The sequence below is a fragment of the Phalacrocorax carbo genome, chromosome 2 (assembly GCF_963921805.1).
Source record: "Phalacrocorax carbo chromosome 2, bPhaCar2.1, whole genome shotgun sequence".
NCBI lineage: Eukaryota > Metazoa > Chordata > Aves > Suliformes > Phalacrocoracidae > Phalacrocorax > Phalacrocorax carbo.
Window position 1 is genome coordinate 66089800 of NC_087514.1, and position 23539 is coordinate 66113338.

A 23539-nucleotide genomic window follows, 5' to 3' on the forward strand; every position below is an offset into this window, starting at 1 on the left:
CCTGGGGGGAAGCATCTGTGAGAAGGCATATTTCCTACTCTCAGTGTGGACCCATTCTAATTTTCCTACCCTATATGCTACATGCATAAATCTGGCTGACCAGCTACATCTGCCACTTCTGACCACAGGCTGGGTGATGGGCAATGGGAGAAAGCCACAAACGCGGCAAGGCACAGGTATGGCAGGGAGAAGAACAGGAGATGGGCCGTGAGGGAGTTAGTTTCACACTGAGCATGTCCAACCTGGTAGGTCTAGGAAGGCTGTTCTCGCCAGCCTGTGTCTATAGGGGTATGCTGTCTGGTCAGGCCACTCACTTCACTCCCAGCTCTTCCCTGACACCTACACTCACCTATGTGTCCGCATTTTTGCCTTGCCTCTCCTATTTTGGGAAGAAAGAAAGGAAATCCTGTTCTCTGCTACAAAAATGTCAGACCTTAGGGGAGAGCAGCTGTCATAGTGTCTCTGGCAGGCTATTTAATATGACAAGAGAAATGAGAGCAAGGAAGGACATGTAATTCCTTGGTGTGACACATGAAGGAAGATGATCTGAGCCACAGAGCCAGGATTTGTATGAGCCTTGTCGATCTGAGGGGCACAGGTCTGGTCTACAATGCCCTGGTTCAGGGCTTAGCTACTGTAGCCATTATATTTCACTACCCCACCTTGAACGTGGTCGCTTGTGCTTGACTGAGGGCAAGCCTGCAGTGGGCGCTTACTGGTGAGTACAGCTTGAACGCTGACGTGAGCCATGGGGCCACAGCACCACAGATGCAGAGTGGGACCTGGCACGGCCGACATGGTTTGATGTGGATGAGGCTGCTGCTGGGTTAGCTCATCCACAGTCACCTCTCAGCTGGAGCATTCCCATCCTTGAAATAATATCTGCCAGAAAGGCTTCAGCTTTTTATTTGATCACAAATGATAGAGGTCCTTTTCCTCAGCAGGTGTTTTGTTTGGTTGGTTTTTTTTCCCCCAGCAATTGCTGTTCTTACTGTTTGAGGTGCATTGGAACTACACTGCTCAAGTTAAATGTGTCTAGTGCCAGTTCCCACCACTGGTTCCTGGTCTGCCTTTTCCTGAGAGATCAAAAACCCCACTGTGTCCTGCATGTAGGAGAGTAATGCCCCTCACCATTGCCTCTCGGAGATTCCTGCCAGCATCTTGTGCAGGGGAAAAAGCTTTTTCTTTATTTAAACATATTGGATTATGTATTGGATGGTATTAGTGTGTCAGTTCTGGCTGGGATGAATTTAGATTATTTCAGAGCTGTCTTCTCCAGGGGAAAGTCTTGAGGGAGAAATAATCAGTCTGTGGTGGGTCTGTCTCATGGAACCTGTTTTTTTTGGCTCGGTGTCCCGTACCAGTCAGGCTTAGGCAGCTGCTGTTTCCCATGGCTCTGTACAGCCAAAACAAAAGCAGCATTTTTCCTTCCTGTCATGGGAGTGCAGAAATGGTACCAGACACTAGCTGAAGCTGTAGCACCCAGATGTACCAGCTATTTGTCCGTATGGTTTGTATTTGCTGCTTACAGCCGCTCTGTGTGGTGTCACAAAATGAGCTGTCTCTCCCTTTCTCTTCTCCCACTGCAACTCATGTGCATTGCTGCTAATTTTATCCTGGGAGAGGGTGATTTTTTCCCCTCTCAGTCAGTACTCTGCAGATTAATAACTTTTTTTCTCTGTGATGTGGAAGTAAGTCTCCTAAAATCAACATGAGAGGGAGGAAAAGATAAACTTCTTCACCATCACAGAACCTGGCTGGTTCTGCTGAAATGAAGCTTCTAAACTGTTCCCAAACAGCACGGTATCTGTAAAACAATGCAGTGAAGCAATGCAAAACAAAAGCTCTGCTGCTGCTATTGCAATTTTGGTTTTGTCATTTGTCCCTCTCAGATGTCCATTTTTTAAAGTAAAGCCACAACTGAATTCCTTATATCTTACCTTGAGGTATCTTAGAGCCAAGCAAGCTGCTTTCTGCAGCTGGAGGTTGGGCTGGGTTAGTGCTTCACAGTAATAAATCAAGGCCTGAAAACAGATAAAGAATAGTAACTAAAATGCCTGTACCTGTGTGGCGCAGAAGGGTGGAGCGTGGAGTCATTGCTACCCTACTAAAGGGAGAGGGACTGCAGCCCACCTCCCTGACAGCAAGCACATGGGAGGGAGAGGCACAGACTGTGCTACAGGTAACGTGGTTGGATGATTCCCTACAGCAGATTCAGGCCAGGCCACTAGTTACAGCTTAGCAGTCTTTTAGCTTTTAGTGAGGAAAAGGTGACATTAAAGTGAGAAGCACAAGCTGGCATCCTTGAGGGCCTTTCTGCATAAATCACCAAAGAGCTTTAAATGGGCCTTGGGGACTAAATAGCTGAAGAGTTGACCCTTGAGATGGTCCCTCTAACGTAGGGATAATAATGAACAGGCTGGGATGGTCCCCAGGGGACTGCAAATAACTATTACAAGGTTAGCGTGAGCTGCTGGACCATCTTGGTCCTAGAAATTATTAGCTATTGCTGAGCAAACAAAACTAGTGTGTGCAGCAAACCTTGGTGGCAGTTGGCTGCACAATGACCTCGTCTGCAGCATAAGGCTCCATAATGCCCTCATACAGGGCACCTAGTGGTTGTCCTGCAGGCAGTGAGCCAGGTATCAGCTGCACATGCCTGTTCTAGAAGGCGATATTTTCCCTGAGCTGCTGCCTCCATGAAGCTGGGGAGGGGGAAGGATGGTATGAGATATCAAGAGGCTGCAAAAATGGAAGATGAAGCAGGGGCAAGCAAAGAGGAGACTGGATCCACAGAGGAGAACAGCAAAGAATGAGCTTCTCTTTCTCCTCCCTCTGCCTGCCTTCTACCACTCTTCCTCTTCCAGATGCCTTTTCTTTCACACTATCCTGACAGGGAACAAGAAGGTAGTAGGGAAAGGTCTGCCGTGAAAGGGTAGAGGCCAACCCCTAATTTCTTCTTATTCCTCTTCTCCCTTCTCTTTAATTTCTGTGTTTAATCTGGCCCTGCTTGTTGCCTTTGGTATCTGTGATTGACTCAAATCTTAGATCCACAGCTGAGCTGTATTTGCCCAAGTCAGTCCCTCCGCTCCAGAAATGTCAGGAGGTCCCACAGATGCCAGCCTCCACTGGGAGAAAAATAAAAATTTCAGAGCTACATCTTTGCACGTTGATGATGCTGGGGACTGTTGCCTTGAAGCCTTGGATGAAACCAAGCCTGAGACAGGCCAGCAGAAATGCTGAAATGTGGAAGATAGCTGGAGAGCACAGCACTTGGTAAGTATTTGCTGAGTTTTGGTTAGTACCTGTTTAGTGAAATGACAGGTAGAAGCAGGCTGGTGTAACGACAGAAACAGACCTGCATATTTGCAGAAGAATTAGACAGGAAATCCCTCTGGATCAGTTTAAATCAAGTTTGGAGCAATTATTTTATAGGTGTAGACATACAGGCAGAAAAAATCTCATGATGATACAGGTCTCAAGTGATAGGTGATTTTCTGCCACTTACCTTCTCCCTGAAGTGCCTGTTTTCTGCAGTAGCTGTCAGAAGTGATGCCACAGTCTCACTGACTTCATTTTTATTTTCATTGAGAAGTAAAGCCAAAGCTCTTAAAACTTCTTGCTGTGGTGGAAGGTTATTGGAGTTTATTTTGGCCACGTTTTGCTGCAGTTTTCCATCTTTCACTGACTGTAGCACCTGAACCACAGATGCTAAAAGTACAAGAGGAAGGTCCTTGTTACTCATTTTATCCTCTCGGTATTTCAGATTGCTCCTTTCCCTGCTAGCAATCCTCAGTTTTCACTATACACACAAAGGACATGAAAAATCCCCATCTGAGCAATTGTTGTGGATCCTTATTATGGTGTGTCTTCATGGGAAATTGTCCGGGCTTTAAGCTGGGCCAGTTTCTCAGATGTTCTACCAAAGGAGGAGAGGAGTAGATGTGGTAGGTGGGACACTGCCGCACATACACCTACCCAGACTTACGGGCCTACCTGTCAAAACTTTACTTTCTGCTGGAAGATGTAAGTCCTCACAAACAAAACCCAATATTGTCACTGTATTGCCTTCCAGGGAACCTTTGTGAGAGTGTTTCCTAGGCAGATTGAGGTCTGCCACCAAAAGCCCAGGCTACTGTGTTTCAGAGGTGGGCTGAAATGCCTTTTTCCTTCCAGGTTTTTGAGCAAAACTCCCCAGTTAAGCCCGAATAAAAATGAAAACTAGGCAAGGTTCCTCAAACGCCCTCTCAACTAGAGAAGAAAACTTGGCTTGCCAGGGATTGCAGTCTAGCACACTCTGTGGAGCATCTGCTTCTCTCTTCAGCTCTCAGTGGCAGAGCCTGCCAAACACTGAGGTGCTGTGATCCCTTGGCTCGTTAGAAGATCTCAGCACCTCAGAAGGCGTCTCCATAAAGGATGGTGAAAGACCAGAATGCCATCCAAGCTGCAGGCACAGAAAACTTTGCAGACCTTGGGCCCAGCCCGCCACCATCAGCCATTTCCTAAAAACTAACTTTCAACATTTTTTCCCCCCCATTTGAATATGGAAATAGAAATGACTGAGGGCGTATCTGCATCGGCTGCTTTCCCTTGATATGTGCAACTGTTTAGGTGCATTCACACTTAGTATCCAAGGCACTTCCTTGTCTCCTTTCCCCACTTTTTTTGTAAAATCAGCCTCAGGGCTGAACTGTTCTGTGCTGAGCTCAGAAGGGCACTGATGTACTCCCCCGTTAGCCACCAGGATTTATATACCCTACCTTCTTTTGCGAGCTGCAGCAAATAGCTTCCAAGGTCATTAACACTGTGGCTTGCAAAATAGCTGTAATACTGAAAAACGGTGATGATCTCGGAGGACATGCTGGAGTAGAGGACGGGCTCTGTCCGGTCCAGGATCTGAGACACCAGGATCCTGAAGACTGCAGGCAGCCACAGACAAAGGGACGTGTTAGTGAGAGCAAAAGCTGCTGGCAAAATGCCACAGTCCACTTCAAAGCCAGAAAGAAAAAAAATGTATTTGCAAAGCCAGATACTTCCCAACGTTTCTAACATCAACTGTGGTTAGGGTAGACACTAGACAGACCTTCTCCCTGTCTAGCTCTCATCACCGAAGGATATCTTTGTAACGATGAACGTCTGCCAGTTTACAGATGGCTATTGCAGCATCCTTTCTACCCAAATGATATCCAGAATCGCTAAACACATATCCACATGCACTGCAGTTACATCTCTGTGATGCTGCTGAAGTAGGGGAGACATGCACAGAAGCAGGATTTGGCTTCGCTTGGTTTTATGTTCCTGCATGAGCATGTGGCATGCTGAGAGCTCATTTGAGGCACAGTCTGTGAGAGCTGTAGCATGGAGCAGGAAGAAGAACACTGCCCTGGGTAGGCATCTGCAGTGCAGATGCCCACATCTGAGCAAGTCACCCTGCATCTCCATTCTAGCCCAGGAAGAACTAGTCAATGTGGTACATCTCACGCCAAATAGGAACCTATATTCGCATAGACTCACTTGGATGCATATTAATTCCATCCAAGTGAACTCTAACGGGGCATGGACGTTATACAGACACATAAAATTGAGAGGATTCCTACTTCACTGAATCACTTACAAACCTGTATTTGGGAATAGATTTACTTTCCAATTAGCTCATAAACCTTAAAACAATATTTTATTTTCTGCTGACCTTTTTCTCCTCCTCTGACCTGATTAATTTGGACCAAAACTGTTTCAAGAGTTATTGCATTAGTTTTCAAATGAGATCTTGGAGCTATGGCCAAACAGACCTCCAGAAGGTTGGACAACCAAGCAATGAATGTTGAGTAAAGCCCAATAAACAACTGTTCTCCATTTTGGTGACCGACACAATTTTTTTGCAGCAGTTGGTACCTGTTTCTGCAAGTCCGGGACACTCCTCATTCACAGTGGTGGCAAAATTGATATCCAACTGCTTCATCATCTTGTCTGCAGACGTGTGATACACTCCTGAAGGGCCGGTACACTTCATCCAGAAAGCCAGTAGCGACAGCTTCTTGTGGAACTCTGGAATAGCTGGAGGAGAAAACAAAACAAACAATTAAATAAAGCCGTGTTGAAAGCATTGACTTCCAGAAGAGAAAAGATGGTAAGAGAGGAGGAATTCTCACCCCAGCCCACTGATGGACAGTGACTGCTTGATGGGTTGCCCTGTGCCATTACCTTCAGAGACCATGATCGTGTGCACACCCCAGCTTGTAACATGTTTTTTCCATTTCCCGTAATAGGTTGTGAGAAAATTTGCTCCTGATTGAGTTCTGGACACTGATGTCTCATCCTTTTAAATACCACAAAATACTATGGGAATACTGCAAATGGTCTGCACAAGACGGGTCCCTGTCCTAGCACTGCTCTGTGGCCTTGGGTAAGTCAATCAATTTTGCCTCAATTCTCTGATAAACGAAGTAAATACACCATGGTATATTTACTTATTCTGCCAGAGTGTTCACAAGGGTAAATAACCAAGTGTTTGTCAGACTCTTCCAAGGTACTAAAATAGACACACCACCACCACAAATATCTAAATAGTTCTCCACAGAGATTACATAAAAATAGTCTTTTGGATAAACTGTTTGAGGAGATGAAAGTATAAGGCAGATCCCGTCTTTCCTCAGGAAAGAGAGGTGGAAGATTTTGGCTCTTCAGAGGTGGAAGCAACCCCACCCCACCGCAGCAATGACCTCTGTCCATCTTCTGCACATGAAAGCATGATAAGGATAAGTCCTTTCTCGTCTTCCCTGCTTATTTCTGGATACCAGCGCTGAAGATAGAATAAGGCCCCTGACCAATTTGGGTGACTGCTACATCTGCTGGTAACCGTGAGTTGACCTTACTATGGTGGCATCTCCTGCTGCGCTCTGCACAGCAGTGATTTCAGCAGGCACGCATGTTCAAACAAATACTTTTCAGAAGGAAACCCTCTAACTTGTCTCTTACCATCAGTAAGCGAGGTGATGTTTCCCAAGTTCTCAGTGCTGATCTCCGCGATATTCTCCATCACAAGGATCTGCCTGGACAGTTTATCCAGGAGGTCTCTTGCCACAAACGGTGTTTTACTGGAGAACACAATTTGCTGGTGAAGACAAATGGGAAGAGAGGAAAAAGAGTCATTGACCCTCCCCCCAAAAAAAATTCTCAGAAGAAACCAAAAGCCTCTAAAACGGCTGGCACCTGAAGAAATGCAGTGGCAAATTCATTGCCTGGAACTATGGGATCTCCTTAACTTAAAAAGTTTTTTGTCTCTTGGGTATTTTATGGTACTTTTTGATATGCATTGTTGCTTATATCTTTGACATCTACATCCAAATCCAGGCACCTGAGTATACAAGCAGTCATTTGCATAAGTAATTTGAAAGCTAAAGGAATCCATCATCATAAGCCTTAAAGGCAGAAAAGAATATTAGTCTGATTTTCACATAACATAGGCCATGGACTTTAAGGACATACCTGCCTGGAGGCAGACCACAGGCCACTCTTTTTCCACTCCATTTCAGCCCTGATCAACTACTCAGGTGTCCTTATTAATTTGGTGTCTTGTCCTTGATAATACTCCCTGATGCTGACAGCCACATTTTCTTCATCAGTCCACGTAAATATTGTACATATCAAATCTACTCAGACATAGTTTGAGCTTGCCTCCTCCAGCTGCGTATTTACTGTGTACCCCCAGCTGTGTATTACTGTACAGTACTGTTTACTGTACTCCCTTTTTCTCATACTTGTGAGTCAGCAAAGTGTCAGCACTAAGGGTACTGGACTCAGACTCACTCTGTATTGCTTCAGTGGGCCTTTGGGAAAAATAAAGAAAATTATATCTAAGATGGAAGAATCAAATAATTGCAAAGTGGAAGCTGGAGTATGTTTTGATTTGTCAGGAAAACCCTGATGCCCTCATTTGCTAGAGTGGCTTGCTGGGGGTTTAAAATTGCGTTTGCTGTGCTTGGGCTCTGAAGAAAAAAAAAAAAAAGAACCCTCTAAAAGATTGTGCTAGTTGCGAGCACAAACAGACAATTTTGATGTCCCGGGGGGCTGTCGTGCTGCCTTCACTGTGTGTGTTTCAGGCAATCTCTCCACATGCAGAAATTCATTTCTGCTCTTGAACATCAGCCTTGGCTGGGTCTTGGTTAAAAAGCGGGGCCATGGGCTTCTGTTTTACCTCTGAAGACATGGACTGCCTTAACTACAGACTGATCTCGTTGAGGACCTCCTGGTGAAGCCAGTGGACATTTGTAAACCAGAGCAGGGGCTGCCCCATCATCTGCTGTCAGTCCTGCTGGGTGGCATCTGCGAAGTGCCCTGTAGTTTGCTCATTACACCTGCTCTGAGACGGGCCAGGACAGAAACGATGGAGGCTTTTCTGGTGTCACCTTCACCCCAGCATGGTGGCTGTCCCAGCCCTGTGCTCCCACTGCCTCCTATGAGCAGTGTTGACCTTGCCAGGCTGCTCATACCCCATGTTGCAGTCATGCTGATGGCTGCAGGGAAGATTTTAAAATATATGCCTTAAATGAGCTGAGCGTGGTACCTGAATGAGCTGCGTGCAATACTGCAAGTGCTTAACTATGGTTATATCGAGGCTGTCGTTCCCTGTGGTCAGGGGCAGAGGGCTGCCAGCCACGCTGGTGCCTACACCCGTGTCTTCGGTGAGAGCTTCGCTCAGGTGGCCTCTGGCTTCTGGGTGCTCCGTCCTGTAACTGGGGAGGGATGAGGGAGGGAGGTCAGTGCAGGGCTGATTGCCACCACTGCAGACACACACGCTCACACGCTCACGCAGGGCAACGAGCAATGAGCACGGCAGAAGAGCTGAAAGCAGCCAGAAATCTCGCGATGAATACATCATATCGCAAAGGAGCAGTGCTGCCCTGGCCAGGCTCAGAAGGGCTGTACCCACCGAGGGGACAGCTCTCTGTCCCCTGACTGGCTTGCCTTGAGCAATGCGACGCCCTCACCAGCAAGCCTTTTTAACCCCCAGTTACTGTCACTTGGTGGTGACAGTGTTTTCTCCCGTCTCTTGGTAAATCATTTCCCCAGTGGCTCTGGACTAAGCACCATTACAATTTGTGCCATACCAAGAGCTGAGCTGCTAAAGAACAGCTCTGTGCTTTTGGTGTCCTCCTGCTGCCAAATGTAATGCTCGTTGCAGAAGGAAAGGAAAACCACTGCTGGAGAGACATGATGTGTTCATATGCTGTTTTAGGCTCAATGTGTACAGCTTACTTTGCCAATCGTTTCTGTAAGAGCGTAAAGCTAGTCACACTGTGTTTTAAATCATTATTTCCAATATTGTCTTGTTGCCCAAATGGTCCTCCCTGTGTTCAAAGGCAAAGCCCGAGGTCAGTTCCCAGATGCAAGTGTATTTGGCTGCAAGTTCAGAAGCTTCAACACTTGCAATCTTTACACTGAGTCACACGCTTACAAATCTAAAAATAGAAGTGGGAACTTACACTGTCTGGGGATGAGCCGGGGCGGGGGGGGGGGGAAGAAATTTTAACTTCTATTTTAACTTAAAAGATTTTAGTTGCTTTCTAAGTTAGCTTATAACTAACATAAATTTTTGCTGCTTAAGGTAAATTTCTGCAAAAGTGCCTGGTTAAAGCCAGATCCTTAAATCAGTGCAGTCTGAACTGAGCTCAGAGTACCAATTCATCAAGCAACACAATTTTCCAAGTTTTTCTTCCCATCAAATCTTATTCTCTGAAGAGGATGTGCAGTGAGATGATGGGAACTGCATGGTAGTTGCTTGTTTGCTCTCAAAATTTTTTTAAACAGGCCTCAATAAGCTGTGAGAAGTATAGCTCCCTGGTTGGAAAGCATGGGGTACAAGGGAACCATGTTCTTTCCTTTCTTCCCAGCTTTAGTGCCGCTTACATGCCTGCTGGGCATCATGTCAGCTCCAAGGATGCAAACATGCTTTTAGGATCTAATGATTGAAACACAGCATCTTAAGGTCACACGACAATGGCAGAGCACAGCACAAACACCACAGCTTTTTTTTTTTTTTTTTTTTTGTTTGTTTGTTTGTCTCTCAGAAAGACCAGAAGTGATGAAAGAAGGGCAGGTAACACGCAGGGCCATGAACAGAGTACCAGTCATCACTCTTACATTCCAAAGGAAACCTACATCATGCTGCTTAAATCTGGCCCTGTGTTATTGTTACTGACAAGCTTAATCCACTGCAAAGACTCATTCGGCTAGAGAGAAAAGACAAAGGGAGGGGGGAAAAAACCACAGAGGAATTAGTAATTACACCCAAGGAAAGCCAGGTCCAAACCTATGTCAAGGAAGAGGCTCTGCCAGTATTGATCTCAGCTTAATTTAATTTACCCTTCTCCTTTGGAGGACAGACTGCACATATTTGAACAGGAAAAAAATTATCCTGGAAGCTAAAGATTTTATATGCAGCAGCCACGGGGAACCCTCTGACCCTATAAACTCATCAAGGATTAGTCAGTCTTCCTTGAATAATGTATGCACCAGGATCCCATTAGCAACAAACAGCTAGGGTATCAGTTTGGCGTAAGCACAGCCGGCAGTTACTACAAACTTACCTATTCTTCTCAATCTCAGTATCTGAAAATACTGAGTCTGCACCTCCTCCACCATTACAAACCTCCACACCACCACCATCCTCATCATCAAAGTCAGAGGTGTTCAGGAAATCAAAGCTTTCTAAAGCACTTTCAACTGTTAGACTTAAACTGGAGGACCTGCTTCGGCTTACTGCTGGCTTGCACTGCAAAGGCAGAATGAACCAATGAAAACCCCAGATATTAACTACTACTGAAAGAAAAGGAAAAAAAAGGATAAAGCTTAAAACTTTCAAATTCTTAATTTTATTTTTAAAACTTCATTTTATTGGCTGGTTCATTTCAAACCTTCATATTCATAGCAGATACAATCAAAGCCTGAGAACTGGAAAAACCCTTCCCTTCCTTTTCCCCTCCCCATCCTACCCCCTCCCATCCCCAAATGAAAACCCTCAAAGGCAAAATTCAATATGTTTTATGGAAACGAGAAGTACATCTTGAATCCAAGTGATGCAGATTTTAGTGTCCTCCAAAAGGAGAGATGGCAATTAACCCACTGGAAGTTGAAAGGAGAAGGCACGTTCCATGATTGCTGTTCTAGATACAGAAGCCAATTTATACATATCCAATGGCACTGTTGGATTTATTCCAGATGTAACTCCAATGGACCTTAGCCAGGATTGAATTTGGTCCCATAGCTGCAGATTTATTCATAGGACGAGAGGACTTTTATTGCCGTTGAAGCCACATGGCTTATCAAGGAAAAGCCAATCAGACATCAGATTCCTAGGTGACTGAGAAAGGCAGTATTGTAACTTGGAAATTAATAGTGCTAGAGGCAGGGGAAGCCATCCTGTCTCACTGCTGGGAAGAAATGAGACTGAACCCTGTTGTTGCTGTAGGAAGTATCAAAGGCCCTGGTCCCATGTGGCGATTTATCCAGACACGCCCACAGAGTTGCTTCCCGGGTCAGCTTGCAGGATCAGATGTAACCTGAGGGATCACCTCCATTGGTTTGTGCAATGACTTCAACACCTTTAACACTATGTCATTCTTTGACCAGAACAGTCAGGAGCCACCGGTGCTGTTCCATGAGCTGCATCTTCTAGTCCCCAGTAGGACCCAGGACTTTGTCTCAGTTTGTAGAAAAAAAATGCATTGGCCTCTGAGTTCAGACTCAGCACCAGCCCCACTAGAGCTGAGGAGGCTTGGAGTTTTGTTTCCAGTTCATTTGCACACAATGTTAACGCTATAATGGTCATATGTTGGCACTTACGATGCTTGACACCTTAAACTGACCATACAGTCATTAGGAAATCAGACACACTTCCCAACACCTCTGTGACAGAGGTGGGTGCTGTATCTCGCTTCCTCTGCGGCACCGATGGTTTTAGCTACCATTTCTTTCAGGGCTGGTAGTGCAGCTTCTTCAGGCAAAACCAGACAGCAGCTTGTGGGTTTCTCCTTTTCTCTGCCCACCTGATATTGCCAAAAGAGATTTCTTCAGCCTCAGCTGGATTCCAGCTCAACCTCTTTGCAGGGGGAGCCCAGCACAGCTGCAGGCAATGCTGAGTGTTGGTCTAGGTCTAGCTCTGGGTCTAGGCGGCACACAGACATAAAGCAGATCTGGAAAAGGCGTCCTTCTCCCGTGTGCAGGAATCCTGTCTGCATGTGTCCATCCTCTCTCTTCCCCCCCATCCCAAGTCTGTCCCTTTGGAACGTCTGATAAAAGGAGTGTAAATAAACAGTCTCCATCGTCCCTCTGCTGACTGGATAGTTGACCTCTTTGTACAAGCTGCAGAGCAGCCAAGAAGTTAAAAAATAATAGTAATGGTAGCTTTGCCTGCTTGAATCACGTTGGGAAATAGCGCAAGCAACGGGCTGCGAGTTGTCAAAAAGTACTTAATTTGGGAAAGTACCAGGCAACTGCAAACACCAATGGAAACAAAGATGTTAACAAAGTTTCTTTGTAAAAGATAATGCTGAAGGATAACTGCTCCCCTCCTCCCTCCTCAGCTGTGTTCTGAAATGATGAGGCTTAAATGACTAGCAGACCAACTTGCATATGAATATGAAGCATTTGAAATGATTATTTCCCATATAATACTCTTGGCATAGTAATGCGTCATGAGTTATTATTCATGGAGGAGATATGAGTCACAGTGATTGGCAGTAAACGTATTAACAACACACATGCAAACTCCTTTTCTTCTAACTTTCAACATGTTATGTGCAACCCGGTGTAATGACAGGATGTCTCTCATCTTAAAAATGGGCAGGGGAAAAGGAAAAGGCTTGGAAAAAGCCTAGGCGATGTGAGGATGGCAATCTTCAGTGAGACTTGTGCTTCTAAATATCTTTGGCAATTTAGAAAATTCAGCCTCTATGGCTACAAAGCCTGATCCTCAGCTGGTGTAGTTTTGCACAGCTCCATGGAGTTCAGGGGTAGTATGCTAAAGTACACCCACTGAGGATGTAACACACGGATTTTAAAGAGAGAATGTTGGATATAATCTGATCTCCAGTATGTCACAAGCAATGGCTTCACAAGTGGTTTCCTCACAGAAGGGTAAAATTTAATTACCCCTCTGCCACTGCACCTTTTTTCTCTTTCTCCCAGATTTCAAGTAGATTAAAAGATCCATTCCTTGAGGATACAAGGCTACGGTAAGCATATTGCATACAAGGTTAAAAATGCAACACTCTGAAAGGATGCTCCAAGCAGGAGCAAATCTACTGATACTAAGGAATTTTACTGATCTCCGAAAACCCTACTTTGATGTTTATGAGGCAGGGGAGGAGAGTCTACCCACTAGATTTTCTTTAGGGTAGTATTTTTCGAAAACATACTCACTTTTAGGATGTCATCCAGATGCATCACTTCTTGGTCCAGGTCCTGAAACTCTTTATACTGCTCTTTATGTGGCTCAAGAGCTAAAAGAAGCCCTTGCAAGGCTTCTTCAATGCTTCCATCAAGATAAGACTTATATCCTTCTGATTCCCCACTAATTGATCCCTCACATGGCAGCCTTTCTGGGGTCATGGGTGCCTCTGCTGACGTAAGCCTTTTTACCAGCTGCTTTGTGATGTTGCCCTCATAGGTATCCAGCTCCACGGGCTTGAGCTCTGAACCTTCATCTGGGTCCTGCAGGAGAGACACCGGGACGCTTGTCTCTATAAAGACATGATCGCTCCCAGCATCGGAGTTTTTTTGGCAAACTTCAGGAGCTGCCTTTGGGGTGGCCTTGCTCTCAGTCACTGCTCCCTCTCCCTGGGATGGCAGGTCCTTCGGCTCAGCGACAGAGTCTCTGCGGGAGTCACTGCTGCTACAGTCCTGGCTTGAGCTCTTGGAGGACTGGAGAGCTCGGTGCTGGGTAGGGGTCGCAGTGATGTCAGGGCTGGAGCTGACGTGAGCAGAAGAGGACTCTGCTGTGTTGGCAGGGGGCACGTGGTCTTTGTAAGGCAGGTCACCAAAAGTGAAAGAAAGAGGTCGCTTCTCGGTGGTTGCCATTCCATTCTCAAAGATGTCATCTGGCAAATTCGACTGAAAAGATAACAGAGAAAGAGAGCAAATGTTTTTCGTGTAGCACTGGAAGGAGAAAAAAAATTGTATGTGCCCAGGAAAGAAAAATGCAAGGAAAAGGATTCAAGACTTGAGAGGTGGGGAAGTATTTCAAATCCAACTTCTGCTTTCATCTGGCATGGCTCCTGACTCCAGCAGAAAACTGCTGGAAAACTTGGGCTTGGCATCTCTCTGGTAAGCAGAGAGCTCCACGAAGTGAGTCCCAGAACAGAGACCCAAATTCTGCTCATCAGATTCTCTCTGGCAGCATTTCTGCTGCACTGCTCTAGTTCCTGCAGCATGTCTCTCTTTAATGGGGTTGTATTTAAGCTACCTTGGCTGCATTTTTGTACCCATTACAGATTTCCATTGTATTTATCTTCTGATGTCTACAATAGCGATCCCTAAAATTTTACACAGTTTGCTCCAGAAGTTTCTCCGGTATCATAGCATTTTAATGGAGGTATTACTATGCTATTTCTTTTCTGCTGAAATTATGTTGTGTGTGTGGCATGGGTCTCTGTAATTATTGCTGAATGGAAGTTACATAGCAGTCGTGTTCAACATGAGTTTCTGCTGAAACGAAACAGAAGAATTTGTGTGGTGGTGAACTGACAAAGACATTGATCTTTTAGGAAGCAAAAGCAGTGTATACAGACCCAAAAATGATCACAGCATATACATATGTTCATCTCTCCAACTGACCTATGGGGAAAAATTGCTATAGGAGTCACAGCCTGCCCATCTGGCCTACAAATTTTGCTTTGTTATGTGGCCAGCTGATGGAAATGCACAGCACAGATGAAAGGCAACTACTATTTTGCTGACAATTTGCTGAAAAGAACTGTAGGAATTTACATGCTGGTAAGGTGCATAAGGTTCAAGTGTCCAAAACTTTCATCTTTTTTTCCCAGCACTATTAGCAGCTTTTTCCCCTATATATAATTATACTGAAAGGTTCATTTCTTCTTTCCGCTGACATGGGTGTGCTTTTAGCATCTGAAAGTCATGTTACTAGGCAAATGTATAACATCAATCAGTATATCAGGCCATTTTTAAGAATACCACGTTGGCTTGTATCCCTGCCCTGCTCTCCACCCACAGATAGTTGGCTTCTGATCATTATCCCTGTAGAAACCAGGAGGAACTTTGATTTAATGCGAGCAGCATGGGATCTCAGAGTCATGTTCTCCCCTCTAATCAGTCAGCAAAATGAGTGAGTTGCAACAGACAACAACGCGTGAAGCATGCGTGGGAATGGAGATGCCACACAGGGACTGAAAAAATCCTTCACCAGACAAAAACCAGGACTCACATATAGCTCTAGCCCTGCTTTCGGGCTTAGCCTGAGCGTTGGTAGGTCACTAAAAGAGCGACTGCGGCGAAGCTTGTCAAAGAAAGTATCTTGCAGAGCATCTAAGATTGTCAACTTTGGCCTGTCTTGCAGGGGATGCAGCCATTTCTTCAACAGTTAAAGCAAACAGGGTGTGAGGAAGGGCAAGTTAAAGGAATGGTTTGTAGCAGAGTGCTAAATTACACGCATGGGATGCAGCACTTGTGAAATCCATATCTGTACAGACAGCCTATTCAGCTTAATACACAGTCCTGATTAAGCATTCAGGATTTCATTCAAGCAAAATGTAAGAGCACCCTGTGAATATCTTTGGTGCAGGGGCAAATTTGACCATGGGACGCGTTAAAAATACTAGTGCTGTAACAGTTGTTACTGTTACAAAGCGAACACACATTTCATGAAGATTATTTAAGCATTATAGCAGTCAGGCAAGAAGAATAGGTAAGCAATAATTGGCCACGTTGTTTCAAAGGCGCCAGGATCATAGTCGCCTTTTATGATTAGCAGCTAGGAATGTACTTGCTTTGTGAGTGTTTGTAAGGGTAACCTGCTGGAACCACGGGGGGAAAAGCTTAGACGTATAAAGCAATGAAGTGTTTGCAGTGTTTGAACTGCTCTAGGTCTTCTTATTTCATAAACATGAAGCCAAACAGAGCTTACAAAGAATGAGTGGTCCTTGAAGGTTGGTGTTTCTGGAGTGCCTTGGCTGTACATGGACATTCTCCTCTGGAGAGCAGATGCCTTGCTCACATTTCCAGTGGATGGGGTCAAGTCTTCAACATCAAACGGACTATGGACACACAAGCAGGAAAAAAGAATGGTGGTTAGGCTGAGCAAGAAGGAATTTCAGGTCCATGGAAAGGATTTCTGAGAAAGTGGTTTATTAGCACATCAAAACCCAGAGGCAGCAAGTTTTTTAACAGAAGCGTTCAGAAGAAAACGTTGTTAATTAGGCAGCAGGCTCAGAAGTGTGGTTTTGGTTCTGATGAAAGTGTTCTACTCTCAGAAATCATTTATGTAGCGTAGTCTGAAGTTATTCTTCTCACATAAAAAGTATTCTTGGATTTGAGCTGACAAGTGTCACACATGCTAATGAGAAAGGTGCTCTACTATTAATAGAGCTGTTGCATTATAAAGGAAACCAATAGCTGTTACTGCTGGCTTCATGTTTATTGCATTGCAAGAAACAGCATACATGGCTGTAAAAGCTAAAAGCACCAATGCTTCTTCAGAAATGACAGTTACCAATTTTATTAAAGTGCCGTGAGAATTGGGCTTGAATCCTAACACCATCAGCTTACCCATGCTTACCAATGCAGATGGATGGTACAGATGCTAAGAGACTTCCCACTACCCTCAGGCCATGTATGAAGCCCCTAAAAGACTGCTTTTAAAGATGGGCCAACTTCTGAGCTTGGCTAGGCTAGCATAAATCCAGGGCAACTCCACTGAACTTTACACTAATATTAAAACAAACAAACAAATAAACATATAAGGACTCAGTTATGTCCCTTTCTTGAGCTTGGGGAAGAAGTATACACTTTAGTCAATTCTATGATCTCTTATCACTATCCGTTCCTTCTGTCTCATAATGTCAGCACTCACCACACCTACTGTAACAGCTGAAATGGGCACAACTAAGGCACTAGCTACAACCCCATTTGCCACAGGTAACACAAGAATACTGTGACTGACCATGAACTATTTCTCACCTCCCAAACTTGGGCCACAATTCCTTCCCTATCTGCCTCAGCAGGGAGCAAAAACGAGAGGAGAGACCACATAGACCTTTCATTTTTGGTTGAATTCTTACAACCGCTTGAGTGAGCGAGCAAGCGGGCAATTCTACTTACTACCAGGTGATTTCAAGGTTCAGCTTTATTGTGCCAAGGTCGTTAATGTCTACTGCAACCACCTGAGGCCGAGCCGCAAACAGGTCTTTTGTCTCACAAGTAACACTTCCCACAAGGATGTGAGTAGCAAGTCCTTTAACTTCTGTGACCTGCAAGAGACAAGAACAGGATACCTAGGACCGCGCAAGGCATTGCAATCCTTAATTATAAGGCAATGGTTTTGATTTTCTAGCCTGGACCCCTTCCTAAAAGGCTTCTAAAGTATGACTGTTTGTTACATCTTCATAACTTTGGGGAAAAATTCAGATTTATTTTTTTTTAATAAATGCATAGTTGCATATGATCATGCTTGTATGTTTTCTTTATGTTTTTATAGGAATCAGAAGAGAACAACTAGTATATATGTTCTCATACTGGCGCAGACCAAGGGGCTATCTGACCTTGTATTTGGTCTTTTTCAGTCACTGTAAGCAGAGCCCACGGGAAGAGTAGGAACAGGGAGAGCATAATGGATGTTTTCCTGTCAAATATTCTCTCGGCAATTGACAATTTTCATGTCAGGCAATCTTCTGATGTAGCTGGCCTACTTAGTAATTCCCAAGGGAGCCCTCTTCTGTGTATTCATCTCCCGTAACTCTGGGGCAATGAGAGGATGGAGCAGTGATGGAGAGACTCCAGTTTAGGAGGAAAAAGTCATGGCTGATAGCTAGGAGTTGCAAAAGTTTTTCTTTCCCTGGGAGACAGGGCGTGGAGTCAGAGGGACTTTCATTAAGAAATTTTGGGAACTGCTGTGCTCTAGGAAGCTGCCAAAACATTGGAGTAGTTTTTCTACAAACCTCACAGCACTGCTACCTCACAGTCCGCACAGGGTGGCGAGACTGGACCTCAGGACTGTTCCAGCTCATGCCCACCTAGCCCCTGTGTGTGTTCAAATGAAAGCCCTCTGTATTTCTCCAGATCAGCAGATGCTGCTCTCTTATCTGAGCAGTATTATAAACGTCAGCAGCAGTGGGATTTTTTTGGTTTGGGGTTTTTCATTGCTGCTGTTTTCCTGAATACTGTTAGCAAACAGGTTTCTAGTGTTCCCCTGCTTTGGTGAAAATAATCTGAGTTGCTGGAGAGTGATGTGTGAACCAGGGGTCATGTTAGTATGGCTATGACAGCAGTCTGGGGGGAGTTAGGACAACCTCTCCCACAGGACTCCCCAAATGATTACCGTCTTGTAGCATCTAGACTGGACAATACTGTAGCACTTCATTCTAGTAGGTGTGTTGGAAATACTAATGATGGCTCATTTCCAAAGAGTTTAATGATCTGCTGCTGCATTTTTACTGATGGTGCATGAGAAGGCAGCTTCTTGACTCCTGCCTTGCTTGCAGGCAAAGGAGTTAGTATGCATACCTTAATGGAGATCAGTCCAACAATGTGAGGGAGGAAAACCATTTCTTCTCCGTCCCAGCTTTGCTTGCCATTCACTTCTATTTTGCCTTTCAGTTTCCATCGCTGGCGACCATAACGCATGAAAATCTGAAAAAAAAAAAAATCTCCTCATTTTCTTCAGAAATCTGCTCTCCTGATGCACAAATATCAGCAACAGAATTGGGGAAAGGGTCTGAAGTAGGTTGGAAGAATTAGCGCTGTAGGTGCTGCCCTTCTGCTTCCCATCAAGCCAGAAGGAGAAGGTCTATCCTTCAGGATCTCTGCCTCTCAGCTCTTCTAATCAATCCTTTTGGTAAGGCACCCCTCCCTCCAGCTTTCACCTTCATATAACTAGATGACTTATAACAAAGAAGCTGCAGGAGTTTTAACTCTAATTACAGGGAAAGTGGCGGTGGGAAGGTTTGGAAGTGCAGGATGAAAGCCCCCATGGCTTTTCCTAACACCTAGGCTTGCTGGATCTACTGCCCTCCCAAGCAGGAGGCAGGGTAGGTGATCTTTTGGCTGTCCCCATCAGAGGCCTCCCCAGGCTGGTGATGGAAATGAGTGAGGCCCACAGTGCAGTAACACAATTTGAAGTGCTAAGAGCAGCGAGCCCACTCTGGGCTGCGGGGCCAGCTGGGAGAGACCTGCACCAGCTAACTGGCCCAGCGGAGGAAGCACACACTGCTTGCAGGCGTGAAAGCAGCAGAAGAGATTTGTCACAGGGAACGAGAGTGGGAACAAATGAATCAATGATCAAGACAGCTGGGAAGTACAGGTTGGGGGAATGCATTATCAAGCTGCTGTGAATTTCTTGCAGGGTTAGCTCTGCTCTGGGTAGAGCTGGAGGCTTTTATTTTAATCCATCTCCAGTTAACCTGCTTTTCGTCTTCTCTACTGGAATGCTGCAGTGACCAGAGATCCTGACATGGCCTCACAGCAGGTAACGTCTGGGTCTCAAGAAATATTTATTCGGTGTCTTTCTGCTCCTCTGCTTTATGATGAAGTAAAGCCTAAACATTCAGTAAAGGATGTTTGCAAGGACTTGTTCCATTTTCTCTGTGTGCATGGGATGGGGCATATGTTTTTTTCCAGGGGAATTAGAAATGTTTGTCATGAATAAGGCAGCAAGAAGCATGCCATCATTCTGGGAAACAAAAATTAAGGGGGTTTTGCTTGTGCGTTTGGTTATTTTATAACTTAAATTTTTCAAATTAAAAAAAAAAGAAGGCTTGTAGTTCTTCAAATAGCCATCATCCAGTGCTGTCAATGTAATTTTCAGGTCTTCTGACAGATGCCCTGACATAGGCAGACATAAAGATAACTGCAAGGTTTTTCAGAGCATATACAGGAAAAAATAATAGCTGTTTCTTGGGATGCCAACATGAAAAGGCTTTATTTACTATGATGTAAAAAGCAGCAGAAATCCACCTTCCTTTTGATTCTTTTGCTATGAAACAAACATAAGCCAACGGAGACGTACCTCGTATTGATCTCCTGGGCAGAGCCGAGCGAAGCCAGCCAGACCTGAGAAGGAAAGACACGGCAGGGCTGTGGGAGGGTGGGGTGGCCGGGGGCAGCGGGGTGCCTGGGGCTGCTGCCACGGCCGGGCTTGGGCAGCAGTCCCCAGGCAGCCGCTCTGCCAGCAGGTGCCTTTAACCCCCCTTATCCTGCTGCCTTAGCGCCCTCCAAACCAGAAGTAACCCCCACTTCCCCATTAATTTTATCTTTTTTTTCTTTTTTTATACAATTCAGCGGGTTGTGGTTTCTTGCATATCAAAGATTTGCCCTTTCCAGCTTTTTTTCCTACAACAGCTCAGCTCGAATTATTCTACAATAATTATAGAAAAAGAAGAAACAGCTTCCTTACGTCATCTGGCTTCAGAAACCGAGCTTAGCACCCTTACTATCATGATGCGTAGGCGAGCTGCTGATTACCATGTCGTGCTTGCTGCTTAACACTAATCAGACCGAGCTATACTTTTTCACACAGATTCCTTTTTAGTACATCTTAATAGAAACACAAGAGGGGCTCCTTCTGTTTGGTGTTTCCATAACATTATCAGTCCCATACAATCCGAGTATCTTTCAGTAGTAAGTACATCAAGAAACACGAATGACATCTGTAATACAAGATTTATCCCATTTTTTTCCCCAGAGAGGGAGAAGTAGTGCAGCAAAGCACTTGTGGTATGTATTTGCTTGATTATTTTTTTTTTTAAAGGTAGGACGTGATGATGCTATTTCTATATTGGCACTGTGCATGTGAAATGGAAGGTTTCCTGAGGCTTGTGGCCATCCTGAAATCCCAAGGATACTACTCTCCGGCTCCTGGCCTTGTGATCTGTCCTTCTACCAGATCCAACTGGATGGTTTTCGTTAATCTAATCCTCTTCCTCCACAGAGGGAACCTCTTCTTCCTCACAGGTCTCCTCAGTAGTTAGCTATTGCACTTGTTTTGGTATAAAAATTTACCCAGCTTTGCCTGAGTAAGCCTAAAACTATGCCTGTAGTGTTGCAACACCCAAAGAAACCAGTTTGAGGACACGTACAAAGCCTGTGGCAGAGAAAGGAATGTAAACAAACTTTCTGGGGTCTTTGGGCTGTATTTGTTCTAAAATGCCATGGTTGAACATATATAGGTGTGTTAATATCAAGGCAAGTAAGATGAACCCTAATGCTGGCTTTATTTACCAGGCTGAATTAGTCCTGCTAGCTGAACTGTAGGAGCAACTAGACCCCTGCATGCAGTCATGGCCTGTCCCTATGATCTGCTGATCCTCCTCTTCGATTTCTTTGACCAGAAATGAGTTTTCTTTGCTCATCTTGCTGTTTAGCAGAACAGAGGCCCTTGCTCAGAGCTCATGTTACCAGTTCTCTCATAATTTATTAACTACTTATAAATAATTTAAGCTTACTAGCACCCCACTGCTGCTTCTCTCTCCCCAGGCATGCTTTTACAAGTGAATTTGATCTCTGCTGGGACATCCCTGAAAGTATCTGAGGAAAATAAAATGCCCTTTCTTTGCTCAGTGGATGGGGTGGGAGGGGGAACACAGATTAAAATCCACACAGGCCTTGTCCAGAGTCGAGTTCTGTGAGCGGTGACTGGCCCAACCTGGCACCACTTTGGGCTGGGGCACACGGAAGGAAGCGTCAGGAGAGGTGAACCTGGAACGGAGCTCCTGCAGCAGTAGGCGCTGGTCAAGTCTTTTCAGCCTGATGAAGAGGGTGCTAAGCGCTGACTTGATTATAGGGGACAGGTACTTTAGAGGAGACGACTTCTTAGTAACTGAATGGCTCTTGGGGACTAAACGTATGGCAGGAGCCAATGGCTCCATCAATACCATTTCAAAAGTCACACCTTTGTAAAAGCACTCTCCTGGGCTTGTGATGCAGGTTGCTCCTGGGGTTTCTGCATAAGTAGTTAGGGGATGGGGTCATTACGTGGCTGTGGTAAGGTGGCAGGACACTGGTGCCCTTCATTGGCAGGGCCACCTGAAGTTCAGGTGGCAGCAGGTACAGGATGCTGGACATGTGGACTGTGGTTGCTGGTGCTAGGCTCCATGTTGCAGACCCCCTGGTGCATCAGGCCAGGGTATTGCTCACCCTGAGTGAAACAGCTGAGCGTTTTACCTCCTGCTGTCCTGGCAGTTCTAACAGGTATAGGGGCACTTCCCTGTATATCATAAAAGGACATGCAGATTCTATACAGGGTCTTCTAAATTTCCACACTGGGTTTCCCTGTTTAATTTCAACAGCCAATTAATCCTGAGCAGTAATAAAAGCCTGCTGGCAATTTTATTATCTTTATTTTGAAAAATGATTAGGCTTTTTTTTTTTTTTAATATCAGTCATAAAAACACAGTGTGAGTCCCCTGCTTCCTGACAGCACTGTGTAGGTTGGCTTGCTTTCAGTGTAAGTGACAGAGGGCACAAAAATAAAAATAACTTTTGCTGGAATGGCTAGGAACAGATAAGCTTTGGGGAGAGGAATGCTTTGATTTTAAATTAGATCCTAAAGTTAGCTGGATATGCTGCAGTATAACATAAGGGGGAAGCTTGCTGCGTGATCTGTAGGCTTTTGTGCTAGAGCTGTTGTGAGTTTTAGCAATAGCAGTGGCTGGATTGTCCTATTGGATTCCTATTCCTAGGGAAAACTATCTAGATCGAAAGCTGCCCTAATTAGAGCATACTTCATGATACACCATTTCTCTTTGCAATTTTATAATCTGGGCTTCTTTATGTTATGACAGCTGTGTTCTGAAGTAGCCGTTGCCTGTGGTTTGTGCTCTGCTGCTGCATGTGGGTGCAGCACCTGGCTCCTCGAGGGCCCTTACAAAAGACAAGGGGCCAGACCTTTTCAGCCCAGTCGGCTGTGGTGCCGTGACACCTTCTGCAATGTCTCCTGCTGTCAGGAACTGAACATTGCACTGCGTTTACGGCAAGTAAGGAAACGCTTCAAGGGACCTGGCCTGATGGAATTCCCTTTCTACACTGCGTGACCTCATGTTTCCTTCAGCTTGACCACACTGTGGTCCTGCTGTGGGTTGTTTTTTTTTAATAGAAATATCTAGCTCAGGCTCTGTGTGTTCATCTTGTAACTTTACATCTATGCATCTTTGACTGCCTTTCCAGTACTGAAGAGTGGAGGCTTTAAGACCTGAGGTTTGGTGCTGTGGGATGGATCTAGGAAAACTCTGACAGCTGCTGCATTTGTTTTCTCTAATATGGGAACACAAAGTAACTATTTTAACTTAATCTAAGCTAGATCATGTCTTATGCA

General features: G+C 45.0%; 1 protein-coding gene and 1 long non-coding RNA gene across 5 annotated transcripts in view; one reads left to right on the forward strand and one right to left on the reverse strand.

Annotated features, from left to right (window-relative positions):
• RIPOR2 (RHO family interacting cell polarization regulator 2) overlaps nucleotides 1–23539 on the reverse strand; it is a 70211-nt gene that overhangs the window by 4498 nt on the left and 42174 nt on the right. Inside the window, exons 9-21 of one of the 4 annotated variants that reach the window (XM_064443141.1) lie at nucleotides 20237–20280; nucleotides 18736–18861; nucleotides 17335–17483; nucleotides 16142–16271; nucleotides 15443–15589; nucleotides 13420–14109; nucleotides 10587–10771; nucleotides 8564–8732; nucleotides 6976–7111; nucleotides 5893–6054; nucleotides 4761–4919; nucleotides 3509–3711; nucleotides 1941–2024 (exon numbers count right to left, since the gene is read on the reverse strand). In XM_064443141.1, the coding sequence (XP_064299211.1) occupies nucleotides 1941–2024; nucleotides 3509–3711; nucleotides 4761–4919; nucleotides 5893–6054; nucleotides 6976–7111; nucleotides 8564–8732; nucleotides 10587–10771; nucleotides 13420–14109; nucleotides 15443–15589; nucleotides 16142–16271; nucleotides 17335–17483; nucleotides 18736–18861; nucleotides 20237–20280 (2384 nt within the window). Of the gene's footprint in view, nucleotides 1–1940; nucleotides 2025–3508; nucleotides 3712–4760; nucleotides 4920–5892; nucleotides 6055–6975; nucleotides 7112–8563; nucleotides 8733–10158; nucleotides 10230–10586; nucleotides 10772–10834; nucleotides 12492–13419; nucleotides 14110–15442; nucleotides 15590–16141; nucleotides 16272–17334; nucleotides 17484–18735; nucleotides 18862–20236; nucleotides 20281–23539 lie in introns of those variants that run through there. The other 3 variants (XM_064443138.1, XM_064443137.1, XM_064443140.1) reach the window with 3 other exon arrangements.
• Nucleotides 5997–6869, forward strand: LOC135311956 (uncharacterized). The gene is made up of 3 exons (XR_010371525.1): nucleotides 5997–6127; nucleotides 6267–6403; nucleotides 6654–6869. It is a non-coding gene; the product is annotated as an uncharacterized LOC135311956 (long non-coding RNA).